Source organism: the organism of the source record quoted next, unplaced genomic scaffold, assembly GCF_019419815.1.
Source record: "Pyrus x bretschneideri cultivar Hongxiangsu unplaced genomic scaffold, Pyrus_bretschneideri_v1 Contig8, whole genome shotgun sequence".
Lineage (NCBI taxonomy): Eukaryota > Viridiplantae > Streptophyta > Magnoliopsida > Rosales > Rosaceae > Pyrus > Pyrus x bretschneideri.
Genome location: NW_025999820.1, coordinates 11,259,348 through 11,280,115, shown reverse-complemented (window position 1 = coordinate 11,280,115; position 20,768 = coordinate 11,259,348). Strand labels below are relative to the sequence as shown.

Sequence of the window (20,768 nt, the reverse complement as noted above, 5' to 3'; positions counted from 1 at the left end):
TTTATGGTTCACGTACAAGGTAAAGTTCCATAAGGAGGTGCAAGCAGAAGAAGAATTGGCGTCACCCTTCAGTTTTTCAACCAAAAGGAGGTAACCTTTATAAATGATTTATACAAGCTTCTCTGTTTTGTATCTCTGAAATTTGAGTTCTTTCACTAAAAATGTGAATAGGGATTAGTAAATATTTCGCATTTTTTTTTTCTATGGGCCATTTGTGTTCTATTTCAGTTGTATTTTGAGTCGTGTAATATAAATTGCATACAAAAGGCTAAAGAAGTAAATCCAGTATACAAGCTCTCACGGTGAAGTTGAAGTTGAGACTACACTATGGAATGCTAAATATTTAGTCTAAATCTGAAGACCGAAAAATAAAATAACTGAAGCTAAAATGAGTAGAGTTAACTTTTTAGCCTCAAATATCCTTAGGCGGGCACAAAATTTTGACCACAAATCCAAAATTTTGATCCCAACAGCGTCGATAAACATGATGTCAGACGACTGATTCCAAAACACATTTTAACAGCTTTATCCAGCTGATAATTCAAAACATTATCAAGCATAAATGATTGGTTGTCAGTTAAACCCTTCTGAGATTTACCCTTTGTTTTCTTTAAAATTGTAATGGATGTTTATAGGCTGTTTAGTTGGGTGTTGGGGAGATTAGGCTGTTGAGTGCACTGTTTCGTACAATGTTAGAGTGAGGTTTCTGTCTTTAAGAAATGGAGAAACAATCTAATTTTTCTCATATAGTGGAAGGTATTAATTTAGACTAATCAATGTTATTTAAGATCCAATCTTTTTTTATCTTTTCTAAAATTTTTCGCACTCCTATCAAAATTATTTTTCCTTTGAATATCATATCAAGTGAGATAATGTAAAACATAATTCCTCATGCATGTTCTGTATTTTAATTTATTCTGGACAGATGCTGGCCAAAATTTATTTGTTGTTCTAAAATCCATAATTTCCTTATTTGTATTATGTCTGCTCAACTTCGGTTTAGCCAAAATAGTATATTTATCAATATATACCTAAGTATATGTCTAAATATATGTATAGGCATCTGCATAGCTATATGTATATGTATACATATATACATGTGTATGTACATATGTATGTATGCATCTGTGTGTGTATGTACATGCCTATATAGGTATGCATGCATAGATGTGGATATAACTATATATGCATCTGTTTTTTTACGTCCATGCATATAATATGATCATTGAATCTGTTGTCAAGACATACTATATTAAGGATCTTGCAATCATGAATTTGGCTGAAATGACTATTAGTACTGATTCAAGTGTTTAATCTTTTTGATTGTGGAATGTTTAATATTTAAAACTATTTAGTCATTATTCTTAAGATATAAAGTGAATAATGAAGGCAAGCGAATTGAGGTGTTTCTAATTTGTATCAGTTCAGCCTCTAAAAAATTAGTGTTTGTTTTTGACAATTTTTGATATTTTCTATTATTTTAGGCCGTACATGAAGTGTAATGTGGTATGCATGCTAGGTCGTGAACCATTATTTGCTCTATTTAGCCTATTCCTTCTAAAACCAACGTTCTCACACTCTAACCCCTGTACTCATTCAAAACCGACTATGATACCTCATCCTTACTTTAGGCCTTTAAATTAATATGGTGACAGAAGATGCATTCCCATTGTTAGCAACTTTTCTTTCGTTAAATGTAAATTTGTCGTACATTAAGTCCATTGAACTGTCCCAGTTAGAGTCCATTGCACTGTCGCAAATTGAGTTACTTTTCCTGTATCCATTTGTTTGCGCTTCGAATTCTAACTCTCAATCTCATTGATTTGTTGTAGTTTAGATCAAAGTCTCATTACAACGCCGTGATCTGCTCTTCTTGCTGCCTTTGATCTAGGGGTCCGGACCTATTGCATTTGAATCAAGGCTTTGGTATGTCACCTAAACTAAGCTGCAGTGTTTGCCCGTGCTTTCCATTTGAGTTAATGCAGATTTATCATTTTTCAATCGATTGTTTGGTTTTATCAGCTTATGTCATTCGTTTGCTCTCTGCTTTGTTTCTCATTCTCAGTTATCTCTGTGATCCTTTGATACTTCATGAGTTCATTGGTTTCTTTGTTTTTGTTGGTTTTAATTTAGTCTCAACCATTCTATTATTGTTCAAAGATGCATTGATGTCGTCTGTGATTTTGCTTTAACCAGGTGTTCCTAAGTCCAGTGTTGTTAGCCATTTTATATGTTTTTTTGTCAATTGTTTTCTTTCTTTGTTGCGTTTTCAATTTTCCAAACCATTCTTCAGACATCAGTTACTTTGGTTGGTATGGTTGGTGTTTTCGTTAGGTTTTCCTAAGAGTTAACCCTCATCCCTCCCTAAGTCCTTTAATGAGTGCTGTTAATAACTACGCTCTCCGAACAAAGCTAACTTATTTCCAAAAAAACTCACAGCTTCTATATTTGAGTTTAAAATTTTTTTTTTACAATGTTATTTTAAGACCTACAAGCTAACTAGAGTTTTCTTTCTAAAATACATAATATTAACGCTGTATTTAATGTCATTCAGGTTAATAAAATGGTGAAAGAGATTGAACGAAGCGAACAACAAATTCTAGGACGCGTTTTGGTAAAAAAATTTAAGGGAACTGATTAAGGCTCGACACAATGAAAAGAATGAAGGAACAATAAAGAAATATTCCGACACTGCCCCAGGACCCAATACAAAGAAATCAGTCAAAATAGAAAAAACAAGGTTCGGTTTGCATGTTTATGGTAAGGGCCCAAACCGAAACAAATTGGTGGTCCACACTATCTTTTCACCTGAAAATCGTAGTAATTCACTCAAAGAACAAGTTCCGTTGGATGAAGCAGTTTAGCTTCTGTTTAAAAGGTTTCTCAGTGGTATCTACACGTTTGGTTGCTGCAAGAAGATTCTAATTTTTTTGCTCTTCCTTTCCTCCACCGTAAGGGCTTTTTGGGCTTTAATTGTATAAAGACGGAACAGTTGTTAGATAAGATAAAGGCCGTGTAAATCTTTTTTGTTGGGTCATGATGCCAATTATGTAAACAATTAACCTTTTTACCGTTTTTTGAATAAACTATTGGCATTACTCTTTTTTGCACCTCTTTGTTACACTCCTATCTCGCGAATTAATGTTTTTTCCTAACAATAACCTAATCGATCTGGTATTATGTTTCTTTGCTTATATGTTTTTTGCATTTTTTGCTGTTGTAAATAACATCATTTGACTCATGCTTCTTTGCTAGGTATAAACTTTTAACACAGTTGTTATATTTATGTTTTGGAATTCTTGGTGAACATGCCGTTCTCATAAACATATCATTTATTTCACTATGTGCTCTCATGGCGAAATTGAGAGAATTTGTTTTTAAATTCCTACTTTAGTTGGTATTTATGAAAATTCTATTCTCTTTTTAAACTCTTCAAATTTTAGTTAGTTCCTCGACAATTTATAATTCGTTTCTCCAAAAAATATATTTGTGTGGATGTTTGGCTTTGTGAATATTTTTTTTTTGCAGCCATATCCAAATTGTTAAAACTGTGTTAATTAATGTGGTTTTTCGGTTTGTTTTTCAAGTGGGGAAGAAGTGAGCAACAGATTTATATTGTTACTTTCGGTTACTATGTAACTATTTCAATATGGAAGTCATGGATATCATGTAAAAAATGCAACAATAAAAAAATACAAAAGGTACATACGGTGTGAAAAAGGTGGGTTTAAAGATGGTCACGTTTGACTGCATGCCAAGAGTAATACTCATTGTTTCATAGTTGTGAATATAGTCGCAAAAAATGATGACAATGTTTTGGTCTTGAGTAACTACTCAACTTAGTAGTTTTTAACTGCTGCACAAATGTGATTCATAAAGTTGAATTTGATTCTACTCAAGGATGTCAATTTAAAATATGAATTGGGGTTTACATTTTTAGGATCTTCAACTATGGTTAAAAAACGGTTGATCATTTTTGAGCAGAATTTCAACTTGAATTACTACCATGATAAAATGTTTAATATGCTTACTCACCTCGCACTGACTTCAATCCATTTATTCCACTCTTAATGATTTTCATGATTGTTTTCATTTTTTGTTTTCCTTATAAATAAATTTGTTGCACTTGACTTATGGATTTGTTCAGATGTTTAAGTGGTGGTGCTTAAACTCAAAGTATTTGAGACTATATCTATCATTATTAATATATATCAAACTAAACGTCTACTAAGAGTCCGACCTAAGAGCTTTGTGGACAGGAACGATGAAATCACATCATGGGTTTCTATAAATCTCTAAACATATTTAATGAAACTGTTTTGAAACATCTACGAAATCAAACATAAATTGAATGCAAACTTTAATCCTCCGACTCTCTAATAATGCATATCCTTTAGGATGCATGACAATTGTTTTCAATGTATGTTGTTGATGTTTGAAATTAAAGCCTTACACTTTACATCTTGCATAATCTATTGGTCTTAAGTAAATCAAACATAAATAATTTTCTCCTTTTTGTCAATTTTATGAATCCATGTCTTGCAATATTAATGTTGTTGAGTTCTGCATTAGTTTTTATAGTTTGATATTTGTTCTATTTTTGGCTTCTCTCTAATTAAATATATTTTTATATTTTGTCTTCCTCTTCCTGTAGGTTCTGTTTTTATCGTTAGGGTCCTTTATTCTTTTTTGGTGGCATTCATACACGTGTACGCTTTTTGGTGGCATTCATACACGTGTGCGCTTTCATCTATATAACGGTTAGATTTCTATCACTTTAAAGAAGTTTTACCTTTTTCATTTGCTTTTACTTTTTTCTCAATTTTCACGTCCAATTGTTGATCCATGCTTTTTTAGATCATAATAACATCATTATTCGATACTTACGTTGGTTTCATTTATCACAATTTTTTAGCAATTGTCGTTCACTTCATTTGTTCATTTTCCACTCTTTTTACTTTTATATTCACACGTGGTTGCGATTTTGAAGACCTCTTGCTTTAATGGGCTATGGTTTACCGCTCATTTCATATGGTTAACATAGTTGTCCACCATCACTTTACTTTTATTAGAAAGTAAACAACTGCCGTTTGGTTTTTTCCGTTTATGTAGAATTATGTCCAGCAGAATAGGGGTATCCAAGCATAGCAGAATAGGGGTATCTAAGAAGGCCACTAGAACTCAACGTACCGATTTGCCTGCATCTATTGAGGTTGTTAATCTCAATGATATGGTGTTGCAAGATGTTCCCACCGCTTATGACGATGAATACAACAGTACTTCAACCTCTTTAGTATTTTCAAACAAAGGAAACAACAGTCTCCAAACATTTACACCAAGTTTTGAACAAAATACTCCCGTTGGTGGTGTTTTTACGTCACATTTGGTAGCTGGAACAAGTTCTCATCAAGTTTCTATACCTCTTCTTATCGCTGATCGTCCCACTGTGCATTGTCTGTTGGCCAGAAATACTCCAGGTATTCATTCTGTTACAAACCCGCTCATTACCGGGCAGGCCACCTATCAGAAAAAAAGAAAGCGTATGTACTCTTTCAATATAACTTTTTGTATTTCCTTATGGATTTCAAAATTTGACTTTCCTCTGTTAATTAACTTCTATCAATTCGTTTGATGTACTTTCTATTACTCTTTCTTATTTATAGGGATTGATCCAGAATATGTTGGTTTTGGATTAAGAAATTACCAATGTCAGTATTGCAGTGCTCTATTTTGGTCTGCAGAACAGACAAAAAAAAATCCTGAGCGTCCTTCTTCTGTTTCTACCCCGCAGTTTACTGCGTGTTGCATGACTCAAAAAGTGCAATTCCCACGTCCTAAACCCACGCCCGCTTTTTTGGATCGTTTGTTAAACCCCACAAATTCTCAAAGTTTTTTGCAGTTCAAAAAAAATATTAGATCATATAATTCAATGATGGCATTAACTTCAATGGGGGCCAAAGTTGATGGATCGATCAACAAGGGTCAGGGTCCATATGTTTTTAAAATAAATGGTCAAGTACATCATTTGATGGGTTCTTTGTTGCCTCCAGAAGGTGACAATCCTAAATTTACACAACTGTACATTTATGACACTCAGAATGAAGTCAGCAATCGTATCGGTTGTTTCAACAGATCAGAAGCATCTGAAAAACTCGATCAACAAGTTGTTGGTGGCCTCATTAAAATGCTAGATGAGTGTAATGAAGTCGTTCAACTTTTTAGGCAAGCCAGGGATAGAATTGATGAAAGATCCACAAGTAATTTACGCCTACGTTTGTACGGTGCACATAGCAACCATGATATGCAATACAATCTACCGACATGTGACGGGATTGGTGGCTTGATAGTTGGGGACATTGGCCAATTTCACACCGAAAGGGATATTGTTGTGGAGCATAAAACAGATGGCCTACAGAGAATCACAAAGTTACATCCTAAGTACATGGCTCTTCAATATCCTCTTCTTTTCCCATATGGTGAAGATGGGTACAGAAAAGGACTTCCTTGGAATCCAAATTTTAGGGGGAAAAAACCCAAGAATGGGGGGGTAACAATGAGAGCATTTTTGGGTTATCAAATTCAGGATAGACCAGGACAAAGTGACACCCTGTTAAAAGGCGGCAGATTGTTTCAACAATACTTAGTTGACGCATATGCGACTCTTGAAGAAGATCGGTTAGACTTCATTAGGTTAAATCAAGATTCTTTTAGAGCAGAAGGTCTTAAAGGAATTCATGAAGCTCTCAAAGCAGGAAATGCAAGCAGTTCTGGTGTTGGCAAGAGAGTTATTCTGCCAACTTTGTTTACTGGCAGTGTTAGATATATGATAAATAATTATCAGGATGCTATGGCTATATGTCGCCACCATGGAAATCCTGATTTATTTATCACTTTCACCTGCAATGCTAAATGGCCCGAGATTATTGAAGATCTACGTGATAAACCTGGTTGTAAAGCTGAAGACAGGCCAGATTTAACTTCCAGAATTTTTAAAGCAAAACTTGACCATTTGATAAAATACCTCAAGTCAGGAAAACCTTTTGGTGTTGTCGAATCAGGTTAGTTCGTTACACTTGACTAATTTTTTCTGTTGATTTGTTTCAATCTTATCACTACAAGTCCTGAGAGTCCATGGTTTTAATATATCTACATGTTTGTTTGTTTTGTTTTTTTTTTTTTTTTTTTAACAGTGATTTACACGGTGGAGTTTCAAAAAAGAGGTCTTCCTCATTGTCATATCTTGCTCTGGGTTAATAAACATTATAAGTGTCATTCGCCTTATGATGTTGATTCTATCATTTCGGCTGAGATTCCTAATGAAGGATGTGACAAAGCTGGGTATGATGCAGTTTCGCAATACATGATACACGGCCCATGTGGTGTTCCGAATCAATTTTCACCTTGCATGAAAGAAAACAAATGTTCAAAAAAATTTCCTAAATCTTTCACAAGTGAAACCACTTTTTCCACAGAGGGATTCGTTGCATATAAGCGTCGAGATATAGAGAATCTGTTTGTTCTAAAAAAAGGAATCAAGCTTGATAATGCATTTGTTGTCCCTTATACTTAACCGTGAGGTTGCTGCTAAATTACCAAAAAGGTAGCTCCAGTTTTGATCATTTGAGGACCGTCAAAGGCATTCTTGAACCAACATTCCGAGCTGCATGCACCTCGCTTGGCTTACTAGGAGATGATAAGGAATGGAATAGTGCCATGTTAGAAGCGGTTGTCACAGCGTCATCTTTCCAATTAAGGCAATTGTTTGTCACATTGGTTCTCTTTTGTGATGTTGCTGATCCATCAACTTTGTTTGAAACACATTGGAAAACGATGTGTGATGACATTTCGAAAAATATGATCAATGCTTTTGGCCTGCAAGATCTCTCTAACTACCAAGACCAACTTAGAAACTCACTTTTGTACGAGTTAAAGAAATTGTTTACTGCTTCAAATAGTTCTTTGTCGAAGCATCACCTACCACAACCAAACAATTTGATGATGGATAAACTTACAAATAGGAGTTTAAGGGAGGAGTTAGATTACGATGTTGACTCACTAAAACATGAGCACTCGATCCTAATCAGCCAATTAAATAGAGAGCAAAAATATGTTTATGACAATGTCATGGAAACAATTCAGAACAACAGATCTGGATTGTTCTTTGTGCATGGTCATGGTGGAACAGGCAAAACTTTTTTGTGGACCACCATTATAGCTAGAATTAGATCCCAAAATCAAATTGTTTTGGCAGTCGCTTCATCTGGAATTGCCTCCCTTTTACTTCCTGGTGGAAGAACGGCTCATTCTAGATTTAAGATTCCTATCAACATCACGAATTGTTCGGTTTGTGAAATTAAAAAAGGGACTCATCTTGCAAAACTAATTGCTGAAGCTGCTCTCATAATTTGGGATGAAGCCCCCATGAATCATAAACGATGTTTTGAAACTCTAGATAGATCCCTTCGTGATGTTCTTAAAGGATCAAAACCAGGTTTAGACCATTTACCGTTTGGAGGTAAGCCAATTCTTTTCGGAGGTGATTTTAGGCAAATTCTTCCTGTCGTTCCAAATGGAAGTGTCGCTGATATTGTTGAAGCTTCATTGACGAGTTCATACCTTTGGCCCTGTTTAACAATTTTTTTCTTAAAGCAAAACATAAGGCTTTCGAAAACAAATCTAGATGAAGCAGAAAAACAAGAACTCACAAATTTTGCAAAGTGGATATTAGACATTGGAAACGGTACTATTGCCAATTCTTTATCTTCAACTAATGAAGAAAGCTCTTGGGTTCAAATTCCAGACCAATTCCTTATTCGTTTTGATGAAGATCCCATCAAAACCATGGTTTCAGCTGTGTACACAAATTTCAAAACTAATTTTCGAGATGTACCATATTTGAAAGAAAGAGCTATTGTGACACCACGCAATGATACAGCGACCGAAATAAACAATTTTATGTTGGGTATGGTGCATGGCGAAAATCGTACCTATCTCAGTTTTGATTCGGTGTCTTCTTCAACAGAAAATTTAGAAAATTTAGATGTGCTTTATCCAAATGAATTTCTAAACCAACTTGATTTACCTGGTTTACCGCACCACAAGTTAGATTTAAAAGTTGGTACTCCAGTGATGTTGCTTAGAAATTTAAACCAAAGCAGTGGATTATGCAATGGAACACGATTGGTTGTGATGCAATTGAACAACAAAATTATACAAGCACAAATCATAACGGGAAGCAACATTGGTGAAAGAGTTTATATCCCCAGAATTATTACTGAATCATCTCAGCATAAATATCCCTTTACTCTGCGAAGGCGACAATTCCCTCTAAAGATTTGTTATGCAATGACAATCAATAAAAGCCAAGGACAATCCTTGAAAATTGTTGGTCTTTATCTGTCGCAAACTGTTTTTTCACATGGCCAACTATATGTTGCGCTATCCAGGGTCACCTCCACAAAGGGTCTCAAAATCGTTATTGCTCACGATAGCGACATGCCCTACGGTTATACAAAAAACATAGTTTATAAAGATATTTTGAAACATTTACATGAAGGTATAAGTTTGCGTTATTATTTTATCCTTTACTTTATTTTTGTAAACATGACTACAACATTTCTTTGATAAATCACTGTATCCAGTTTCAAATTTTATATGCTTCTTGATTGTTTGTATATGTAGATTAATGGAGCAGCAACCAATCCGTTTTCTGAAGTCATACTAGCCGGCAAACAACCTCCAAATCAGGGTATGCAAAATGTGAACCACAAAGAGCATCGGAGATAATCCTTAACCTCTAAGTCTTGATTGTGTCTTTGTTGATATACATGTAAGCCATCTACACCTTTTTACATATCGTTCAATGCTAGCATTCTTTCGTATCCATAATGTACACACCATATTCTTAATACAATAAACATAAGATCTTAAATGTTATCTAAGTAGCCACAACTACACTATACCTACTGTTTTCGCTATTCTTAAAACTACATGCGTTAAATGTTATACTGCTCATTTAGTGTTATCTCTTATTTTTAATTTCTTCTTCTAAAAGGGAGATGTGGTTCACAGAACCATGAATGCTCGAGACAACCAATTTTTTTTGGACCATCTAAGTGTCGGCAATGCTTATGAACTTAACAAATTTCGTGTCTTACACAACAGGAGATCAAGCAAGGTTATCCCTCATGCTGCCATGATTGAATTGAATAGGAAAACCACAATCGTTCCTATTCAGAACACAAGTAAAGAGCTCCCAATGCATTGGTTCAATTTAATTTAACTTGATCAACTTGATCAAAGAATCAACAACGATGTTGAGCTTACAGGTAACAAATTTAGTTTCAAATGTCGCTCTAACATCTAACATGATAATTTAATTTAATTTTTTTTTTTTTTTGGCTTCAGTGTGCTCATTCCCGCCGCTTAATATTATATGTAGATGTGTTTGTTTGCCTAATAGTTGTACAGCTGACTAAAGAGATCATTATCCAAAATACAAGAGTTGCAAAAAAGAGAAATCTTAACCTGAAAAATATTAGATAATTTTTGTTTACATTAAACTCTGAATATTATTTATATGGAACTGTATTTATAACATATACAAAACCCTCATCGTTTGTATTACTTACAGAGATGAATTAGTGAGAATCACCTTATGGGGAGAGACTGCAACAAATTTTGAGAACAATAGAATACAATCACTTTTGCCACCCGTATTTATGGCTTTAACAAGCCTCAATGTCAACCAATACCGAGGTTGTGCCCTGCCATAATTTATCTAACTATTTAAAGTTTCAATTTGTTGATTTTTATGCTTTGTTTATAGGAGATCCTGTTCTCGGAAGCACAGGATCAACCGTTTGTGTTTTCAATCCAGAGATTCCGCAACTCTCCGAATACGCACAAGTAAAATGACAACCCTTCTTTAATAACTTTTGCGTTTATATTTCTTCGATTAATCTTTCTCACCCTAAACATGCACAAAACAGGTTTAAGCATCTTAGATCACCTGTTCAAATCCTACCCACCTCAGCTAAGATGTATACAGGGCGTGCAGTCGGTGCTAATGCTGAATAAAAAACAATTGACCAATTGCTACAACTTGATCATGCATTGCACAAGGTTAGTTAGTCATCACCAACCTATTCACCAAAATCACCTCTTTTTCAAAATAGAATTTTCATGTTGCATCTAACTTGACAATATCTTGCTTTGTTTCTCTATTTGTTGATACTCCATGTTTGCAAAATGATGATTAATATCTTTAATGAGTTGAAAACCCTGTTTTTCCATAACAGAATACAAGTTTCGTAAGCCAATCAACTATTGTTGGATTCGATTTGACTAGGGGTTGGTGGTACAAATCATGCCCGTTCGGCCATAAAGTTGTTAGAAGCAAATCTGAATCGTTTGAGTGCAATGAACATGGTTTCATAAACAGATTACCCGAACCATGGTAATATGCTTTTACACCTATTTTATATCTAATGGCTATATTAAGTTGGTGAGTCCTTTTTTATTATCTTGGGATTATGACAAATAAGGGTCATCTCCCCAATCATTACGTTGTTACAACTGTTTCACCTTTGGGGGTATATTATTAGCATCATTGTAAATGTCTCTGCTATAATGTATCATGGTAGTGTGCACCTATACTGTTTTCCCCACCTTTAAATAAGAAACTAAAGAGTTTGAAGAACAACCATATTCATAATACATAAATGATACTTCAAACTTTCAATCATATACTTTTCATTTTGCATAATATGTTGACGTGACGTAAATTATTTCTTAATAATTTGTGACTTTCCATCAATTTTATACATGCATACCCTACATTACAATAGTTCTACTTCACTTCCTACATTTCTCACAAGAGTGATATTAGCAGTAATGTTTACCTAACAACCGTATATCCTCATCTTACCTAGGTTCAAAATAGATCTTATTGTGGAAGACAATACAAATCAACACAACTTCCTCATGATAGGAAAGCATGCTGAAAAAATACTTCGTGTTTCTTGCCACACTATGGTGATAGAGGATGGATATGAGGATCTTTTCAAAGTTACACCAACTCTAAAAAATTTGGTCAGCAAGACAAAACAATTTTAGCTCTCTTTTGGAAACCAAAACACTAACTTTGGGAAAACAGACTTCATCGTTCATAGATCAACCACACTCGAACCCAACAATTGCCTTAGTCACACCACAAACACCTGTTACCACTGTAGCAAAACAAATTTTAATTGAAGCAATCCCCAGCCCATCTACTCCTTCCCAGCAACTGCATCAAGAACCCCAACCAACTACACCCACAAAGACTTCAAAGAGAGCATTGTTTCCTGATCAAACGGAGAAATCTGATGGGTAAAGTTCTCTTCGTGCTTAATGAACTCATGTGTAATTCTTACAAACCATGCTTCTCTTAGGTATATGAATATGTTTTCCTACTCATGAAAAAGCTTCACACCACTCTTTCACGCTCTTTTGTCACTCTCGCAATCATCTCTAACCTTTTAAATTTGTACCTTCACTCATAGCAAAAAACCTCATGATGACCAAACAGAGACAACCAATTCTGCTAGAATTGCTAGAGAATTGCACAATCTGGTTGTCCCCAAAATTGAATCAACCGACAAAGTACCGTTAGCCGCACTCAAAACATAATCTCAAAGCAAAAAACCCAAAGATAGGTAACTTACAATTTATTTTTCATGCACACACCTATATAACAAACATTATAGTATTCTTAAACTATGATTTATATTTTTTGCTATAGTGCGGAAGATGTCCACTCTCAAAAAAAGTGAACAATGCAATCTCTGTAAGCCGTTCTACATCTTTTCAGCTAGCAACATTTTTGCTTCAACACCTGCATGTTCTTTGCTTTGCACGTTTGTGCTTGGAAACTTAGATGCTAGAATGAGAACAAAACAGTCTTTATCTTTTTTGTCAACTACTCAAACATGTACCTAACCTAGAAGATATACAGTTTTTCACCTTCGCTACAAAGGCAACATGTCTATGTCTGTAAACTATGTGTTACTTTTGTTTATTCTAGGTATTAGCGAACCAAAACGTTTCGTTTCGTCCTTTTAATTGTACAATGCAGTTCAAGGTGATGCATTCAAGCCCCGCAGCATCGCGCGGGCATTTCTTCTAGTAACTCCTATGAACGGATTAAGAGAGCAATGACTAATCAATACTTGTAAGTAACTCTTAGCACGCACGTTAATTGTACTTCAATCATCAATGTTTCAGCTTACCTCTATTGAAATTGACTCTTTTATTTCACACATCTTCTCACACTCTTCCTCTCTAGTACTTGCTGACACCTCTTGCCAAGGCAGACTGGAAAAATAAAATTATAGAGAAAGAAACACCGTAACTAAACACAATGATCCCAATAAAACATACATAAAGCATAACAGCAAGGCACAAGGTTTACCTTCCTCGTAGAAAGTACGTAAGCACATATCCAAGTGATTCTAAATCATCCCGGCAGCTTTGCTCTATGAACATTGAAGTAAAACAGTTTAAAGACAGATGGACGGAGGGAGAGGAAGAGAAAGAATGTAGGGGACAAGGGGAGATTAAAAGACGGTGAGAGAATTCACTTACCAACGCCACGGTGAGCATTGATGCTTGAATATGCTACATTATGTTTCCACTTCTTACCGTCTCTGCGTTATATACATGAGAACTTGACATTAGAAACTCGGTAGCCACAAGTTCACTTATAATCATAATGTGTGGATCCATTCTCAGTGGACTACACATCTAATCTAGCTTAAGCGCCGGAAAATAAACATTTGGGTTTTCAAAAACACTTTAATCATTGAAAATAGAGACAGTGGAACCCAAACTGACGGCATTTCCGAAGTGCAACTTTGAAGCAAGATACAATCAGCCGCTGAACAATAAAGACAACACCGAAAGAATAAAACAAGCCACCAACCTATAAGGAATATGCATCAGCATATTCAGAACACGGAATAAAGCTATAGTGTTTACACAGGACATAAAAAAACATATCGAAAGAACCTCATTAGGTTGTTTAATGGCACCAAATAGGAAGTTTTCTGGCTTGATATCCTGGTGTAGAAATGATTTGGAATGGACAAACTCCACACGATTGATCTGACACAAATTTCAAGACGAAGATAATCAGGCTGCAAGTTAGACGACTAGATTTCAAAAAATATGCATTCGTGAAAAAAAAAACATGTCTACCATTTTTTCAGCAAGCATGAGGACAGTCTTCAAAGAGAATTTCTTGCTGCAGCAGGTGAAAAATTCTCGAGACTAAGTCCCATTACGTCCATCACAAGAGCATTGTGGTCTCCTTCCACTCCAATCCATCTCACTTTTGAAATTCCAGCTGCCAAAGTCCAATACAGAAGCCCACCAACGAAGAGTTCATAGGGGTTAGAACTAAACTATATAAACATATGTGTACATATAGTAAACAACAAATAAACAAATATACAAAAAGCTTCAGGGATAGTGGCTGAGGCCATGACCTCCTCCCTTTAGTCTGTTATACACCTCTGATTCATGGATCAACGCGGGATACTCCGCGTTCACATTTTCCTGAAAAAATGTACAACAGAATTCCAGCTATATATATAAACTGATAACTACAAGGAGTAAAGCATTGCGGTCCTTTCGATTAAAGACAAAGTAGGCATAAAGATGAGCAACATGATCCATATATGAAAACGAAAGATGAAATATTCCAAAGTCAGAAAATATTGAACACAACGGAATGTATTTTGATTGTGACCTTAATCTTTGGGAAAAAAATATGGAAATTCAAGAGAATAATATCCTAGATAAATTGGAGACCGAATCGTGGTCATAAAGCCCCAAATGATTGTTGACAACTTGTATTGGACAGTAACTAGAAGCCACGAACAGAGGCGAAGTAGGCAAACAATTGTTATACCCGCAATTTCAACCATACAAAACACATAAGATTTAGGTGATTAGCGCAGCGAAGGACGTTTTCAGAAGAAATTGTGTCGCAATAAAACATCAAACCACCGAAAACTTCCAACAATCGTCCCTACATTGTTCGTTTCTATACAGCATGATCATGGAACAAGTATCGATACAAACACAAAGTTTCAAATTTATCAATACTTTTTTTATTTCAATTAGAAAAGATAATTTAATAGAACAAAAAATCGAAAAAAAAGATCTCACCAGCTTAATCTCAACCAACTGCTTCGTGAAAGTATCAGTTCCTGAAAATCAAAGAACAGAAATTGAAAAAGAAATTTAAAAAAAATTACCAAAAATTAAAAAGAAAGGACGAACAGTAAAAGAAATTGCAAGAATTAAAGAGAAATAATCATAGCCAAAAAATTGAAAAAAAAAATTCAAACGAAAGAGAGAAAGAAACCATGGTAGACCACTCCGAACTGCGAGAAACGGATTATCGGGCCGACTTGAAACCTTCCGCTCACAACAGGTCGAGACTTCCTATCAAACCATCCCTTCCCTCCAACAACAGACTCCATATCTCAAAACCCGAATCAAAGCCCTAAACTCTCAAACAAACAACGACCGATCTCTCTCTCTCTCTCTCCCTCCGTATCAGGTTTTTGCCCGCCTTTTTCTATAGCGGCTATATATATGTATGAAGTTAAATATTTAAAAACCCCAAAATATCCCCACATAAAACTGAAAATTAAAGGATAGAATAGTAAAATCAGTGGGTTTTTATTTTGAGAGGTTTAATCACACTCCGGGATTGTTCACTTTTAACAAAAAACCACATTTATACATTTTCCTGGTACTATTCACTATACCTTTAAAAAGGGCTTTTCATTAAAATGGAAGTTTTTTTGAACTTTTCGTTAGTTTTTCTTTTTATTTTCTCGCTTCATACGTTTCCTACTACTCGTACAATTGTGTTTACGTATGTTCCCTACTTCTCATACTAGTGTAACTTTTTGAGTGACTGCGCATGTATGTCACGCTCCCATTCCAATTGACGCTTAAGATCGAAACGTGACGTCAAAACATAGTAGTAAATTATATATATGAAATATAATTACATAGCTTTCTAACTCAAAAACAGATTTATCCAGCGGGCGTATAATTCCTAAGCTTTGATTTTATGAAGTGAAAAAAATTGGTGAGTATTGTAAACTACTCTAATGACTCATTTGGAAAGTGTTTTCAAATGTCTGAAAGTACTTTTAAAGAAAATGTTTATGAGTTTAAAAAACACTTGAAGTTCTTTCCAAAGCTTCTTCCATGAAACACTTCAAGTATTTATTCAAGATAAACCTCCATTTTTTTTACTAAAGAACTAAGTTTAAAAATGTTTTCTCTAAAAGCACTTTCATTTATTTAGAAGCACTTTCCAAACAAGTCATAATTCAAACAAGAGGAGAATTCGAGCTCAAGTACATGATGCGAACATATTCGATGGTGACGATAGAATGTTTGGCAAACTGAAACCTGGATGTTCACTTGTCCAAAACTCTGGTAAAAAGAATAACTCATATCATATTACGTACCTGGAATTTCTTTATCCACAGAAATTTCAATTACATACATGACATCCAGAACAAGAATGGAAAACAAGGTGGCAGAAAATAGCAACTTGTGCTTACAAAAATATACAGAATACGAGTAGAAAGCGTAAGCCGACTATCGAGGGGCTTTATACTATGGACCTGTTTTCTGTACTACAATTGCTTGAGTCGAACAAGTTCTATGATGAGGCAGATTCCGAGGGCTTGTCCTTCGAAGCTGAGGATGGTTCCAGTGTAAGATCTCCAACTCCCTTCGCAGGACCAATGCTGCAACGAGCTGTGTTGTGTAATGCAATAGCATCCTTTAACTTCTGGAACTGCAGAAGATTATGAACACAATCAGGTGGTTTCAGATGAAAATGGATGTGAAACTTCCTAAAAGCATTAAAGTAATACTAAAACTTGGGCATCCGCATTACTCGCATGAAAATTCTACACGCTTACAAGAGTATAACGGAAAGATGATTGTTTCTGACAGTATCTCAACAAGTTTACTGTAATCCTATTCGGCTTTCTAATCGGGGTTGGAGTTTTAAGCCAATGATGGTTCCCATTTTCAGAAAACTAGGTGCTTCAGAAGGTGTATTCAGTTCTTAAAGATAAAAAAAAATATAACAGAGACTATAGAAAAATTCTGTTCCGCTCCTCTTCCCCGGTGTCTAACTGATAAAAAAGAAGTTCAAGAACTACCTTAGCGAGTGAACAAGAAAAGGATTCAAGCTGTCCCTCAGATCCACGATAAAAGTGGAAATACGGAAGCACCTTCACGTTCATACTTTTGCACATTGGTTTGTTCTCGTCAAAATTCACTTTCAGGAATAAAATCTCAGGGTGGTCTTCAGCTGTTCTGCAGAGCTGACACATGTAGTAAACAGTGATATCAGGAACATAGCTCCTCAACCATATAAAAGCAAATTTGAAACAGTGTAATACGTTTAACTTTATCTAAGTTTCGATTGAAGAGCGTTAGATTCCAGGACATTCACAAAATGAAATTCAAAATTGAAGGGTTCTTATGTTCCATTAAACATTTAAGTTGAAATTTTGGGCAGAGCCATCTCCTCTGTTCAAGAACCAGTTACCACAGATTATTTCCGATCAGTCAAAATCTTTCACAAGTAATAATACGTCTAGATAACAGAAGGCAACAGTCCAAAAACAATAAAACAGCTCAACAAGGTATGCTCACCATCTAGATACGATTAATACAGTTTATACCATAGGGGCCTATAATTAGTGTTGGAAAAATATTAATGCTTTAAGAGTTTATATGTTATGCTGGCATTGCACATAAGACACAGTTCTCGAACAAACGAGGAACACCATTAAGGATGCATGTCCAGACAAATTTATAACAACAAAATCAGTTTCTGTCTGGATCCCAATTGCACAAACATATGTACAGCATTTGGATGACACCAGTCCTATAATACACGTATGTATTCACATATAAGCGCATGGACATTACCTTCTTCACTGCTTGTTGTAATGTCCAAAAAGGATTATTGTCTCGGGAGTTGTAACAAAATTTTCAAGCAGAAAGCAACTAGAAACAACTGAATTATGAGATTACCTTAGGAAACAATGCTCGGCAAGAAGCACACCACGTTCCATAGAATTCTACAATAACTAATCTATCACCAGCTTGGCCCAAAGCACTCAAAAACTCTTGAGTGGAATGAATGTCGACCATATTCGGAACACTTCTTTCCCACCATTTTGGCTGGTCCTTGTCTCTTTCGGCAACAGTTGCCTGCACCTGCATTCAGTACACAATAACCCATTACACAAAATTTTGGACACAAAATCAGCAATCAGCATAGCCCAAAACTTGAGGAAAACTAACAAAACATCAATTTCCACTGGATTTTCGACTTCCCTTTTAATCTTTTCCTTTTGTGCAACTGCCACCATAAGCCAGGTTATCAAAATTATAAAACTTGGCAGCTAAAGCAGCGAAATGCAATGGAATATGACAACTTCATCAAAAGGGGTTCCCAAAAATGCTTCTAATTTGCAGAAAACTTGCCAATTGAAGCCCAATTCACGAACAAAATTACCAAAAGCTATTACATGCGGCCAAATTACAACATTTCAAAAAATAGGTAATCGTGAATTCAATCAAATACTAAGCAGATAACAAAAAAATGAAAGAAAAATGCCAAGTATGGATAGAATTACCTTGATATTAACCAGCTGCTTTCTGGGTCTGAAAGCGAAGTGAGCAACAGACGAATACGAAAGGGGATAAACCCTCCTGTATGGGTTTTGATTGGCTGGGAGGCCCGGTTGCAGAGAACTGACAGAGGAGGCGAAGGACGTGAGCAGAGACGAAGAGAAACGAAGTGAATGGAATGGTAATCTCAGGACATCAGCCATTTAATTGAAAGAAAGAAGAGGAAACTACAGTGCTCTGGAGAAATCTGAGAAAAGGGTAAGAGGTGGGAGAGGTCAAGTCTTCACGGAGATTGAGGGTCAAGGCAGAGAAGAAGAAAGGCCATGGCTTTTCGGAAAAAAAGAGGGGGGTTTTGTAATAGTATCTGCTCTGCTTCGTGTGTGAACCATATGGTACCAGAGGAAGACCAAGTTGTTTGGGTCCTTCTACTTTTTTTTTTTTCTCTTTTTGTAATTTTACAACTTTTTAATTTTTTAACTTTCCAATTTCACGGGTTTGTTCAATTGGCTTTTTTTACGTTAAATTATTTTTTTTTTAGATTTTATTTTAATAAATTATATTTATTTATTAAAATATGCAAAAAAGAAATGAAGCCTACCACAGAAAACCTGGGTACTTTTTCATTTTTTTAATGTGTAATTTTCATTCAAAATTTAAACGGTCTTGAATTACTATTTTGTCTCTTATTAAGTAAATTGTCTTTTTCAAATGCTTTAATAAGGAAGGGGCGTTTAGTGGCATTTTGAATGTTTGCCCTTTTATCCTTCTCACTCTACAGCAACAACATTAAATGGTTGGGTCGTTAGTTGTTAAGAAAATTAGTGTGCATAATAATTGTTTTTCATCGTTGAGGTAAAACACCATATGCACAAAGTGTCACTAATTTATCGTACAAACATCATAATCAAATCTTTTATTCTTTTTATCATCATCTAAGGATCATCTTTAAAACTTTAAGAAATTCATTTAATATTAAAACCATTTAATCATCTATACGAATCAAACAAATTAAAACTCATCACAAAAATGTTACTATTATCATAATTGTCTATTTGTTCGACACATATATATGTATTGTTAAATGGTTTCCAAATAATATTTCTAAAAATAATCTCCCGTGAAAAATGCGTATCTTTTATTGTTTAGAGTCTAAACTCGTCCATACACAGGATCTCGTCCTCCACATTGGTCTCGTCCTCATCGTCGTCATCGATGCTGATATGGTAGTCTTATTCTATTTCTTCGGCATCATCCCAGTACCGTGATAGGGTAGTCTTATGCTATTTCTCCGCAGAGCGCAGAGGCCCAAACTCCGCAGCGACGTATTTGCGAAGGCCATTCATTATTTCAAGTGCCTGAAACCAAAATGTAGTGCCCTCAAATCAGAAAACTAATGAGAAAATAGTTCAAAAAGAAAAGAGGCAGTTCAAAGATCATAATTGAAGTACAGATACGGGTACATTTTTGTTTTCGTAAAAAATGCACCCGTATCTGGTACTTGGCCAAGCATTTTTGGTCCTTGGTCTCATCCCTTGCTGTTGGGATAATACTGGAAATTGCTCTCCGTTCATATATAGGAGTTATGCCGAGGATGTACAAACGAATTTGCGGCATACTTTTTCTACCGCAGGTCTTTGAGGTTTGATGAAAAACCAGATTACGCTCATCTGAGGAAGCTCTTTGGCCGCCTTTTCGATCGAAAAGGTTGAAAACTTTGTACTTAGTATGTTTTTCATGCATGTACTGTTCTCATAGCAGTGCCATGCAGTCAACCATGTCAGCTTATATGCTTGTTTTCTTCAGGCTGTGGGCGTGATTTTAAGTATGATTGGGTTCTTGGACATACCCGCTTGTTACATAGCCTGAAAACGCTTGCAGGTGGTGATGAAGGCCTCTCGTTACATAGCCTGAGAACGGTCGCGGGTGTTGAGGAAGGCCGCTTCTTACAGTGCCTGAGAACGGTTGCAGGTGGGGAGGAAGGTGTGTCGCTTGAAGATCTCCGAACCTTGCTCCAAAGTTACCCAAGCTAGTAATTA

At 35.5% G+C, this 20,768-nt stretch overlaps 2 protein-coding genes and 1 long non-coding RNA gene across 6 annotated transcripts; 1 reads left to right on the top strand and 2 right to left on the bottom strand.

Annotated features, from left to right (window-relative positions):
* On the top strand, positions 1 to 11,797 carry LOC103936253. 4 transcript variants are annotated; one of them, XR_007254991.1, is made up of 10 exons: positions 1 to 90; positions 1,833 to 1,926; positions 4,655 to 4,760; positions 5,113 to 5,477; positions 9,682 to 9,829; positions 10,165 to 10,328; positions 10,634 to 10,758; positions 10,829 to 10,908; positions 10,992 to 11,124; positions 11,301 to 11,797. XR_007254991.1 is itself a non-coding variant. In XM_048575362.1 (4 exons), exon 4 carries the CDS (start codon positions 5,807 to 5,809, stop codon positions 7,061 to 7,063), a length of 1,257 nt encoding a protein of 418 aa, XP_048431319.1. In that variant the 5' UTR covers positions 1 to 90; positions 1,838 to 1,926; positions 4,655 to 4,760; positions 5,113 to 5,806; the 3' UTR covers positions 7,064 to 7,558. The 4 variants fall into 4 exon arrangements, 2 of the variants coding, with proteins under 2 accessions (XP_048431319.1, XP_048431318.1); XR_007254992.1 differs by lacking the exon at positions 5,113 to 5,477; XM_048575362.1 differs by lacking the exons at positions 9,682 to 9,829; positions 10,165 to 10,328; positions 10,634 to 10,758; ... (1 more) ...; positions 10,992 to 11,124; positions 11,301 to 11,797 and having other exon boundaries at positions 1,838 to 1,926; positions 5,113 to 7,558.
* Positions 11,798 to 13,270: 1,473 nt separating this feature from the next.
* On the bottom strand, positions 13,271 to 15,202 carry LOC103945038. The gene is made up of 4 exons (XR_007254994.1): positions 14,239 to 15,202; positions 13,627 to 14,145; positions 13,454 to 13,515; positions 13,271 to 13,356 (listed from the first exon to the last, which is right to left on the bottom strand). It is a non-coding gene; the product is annotated as an uncharacterized LOC103945038 (long non-coding RNA).
* A 1,305-nt stretch (positions 15,203 to 16,507) lies between these two features.
* On the bottom strand, positions 16,508 to 19,018 carry LOC103951847 (thioredoxin-like 2, chloroplastic). Its single transcript, XM_009363314.3, has 4 exons — positions 18,738 to 19,018; positions 18,130 to 18,315; positions 17,247 to 17,411; positions 16,508 to 16,873 (listed from the first exon to the last, which is right to left on the bottom strand). The coding sequence occupies exons 1-4, from the start codon at positions 18,933 to 18,935 to the stop codon at positions 16,736 to 16,738; spliced, it is 687 nt and encodes a 228-aa protein (XP_009361589.1). The 5' UTR covers positions 18,936 to 19,018; the 3' UTR covers positions 16,508 to 16,735.
* Between the last annotated feature and the right edge of the window lie 1,750 nt (positions 19,019 to 20,768).

Bases quoted from the DNA above. Each gene is read 5' to 3' on its own strand.
- LOC103936253 (XM_048575362.1), top strand. From the start codon at position 5,807: ATGACTCAAAAAGTGCAATTCCCACGTCCTAAACCCACGCCCGCTTTT.
- LOC103951847 (XM_009363314.3), bottom strand. From the start codon at position 18,935: ATGGCTGATGTCCTGAGATTACCATTCCATTCACTTCGTTTCTCTTCG. The intron at 18,316-18,737 runs GTAATTCTATCC...TACTGAATGCAG, and splicing joins AGCAGCTGGTTAATATCAAG to GTGCAGGCAACTGTTGCCGA. The intron at 16,874-17,246 runs GTAGTTCTTGAA...AATCTTCTGCAG, and splicing joins TTTCTTGTTCACTCGCTAAG to TTCCAGAAGTTAAAGGATGC.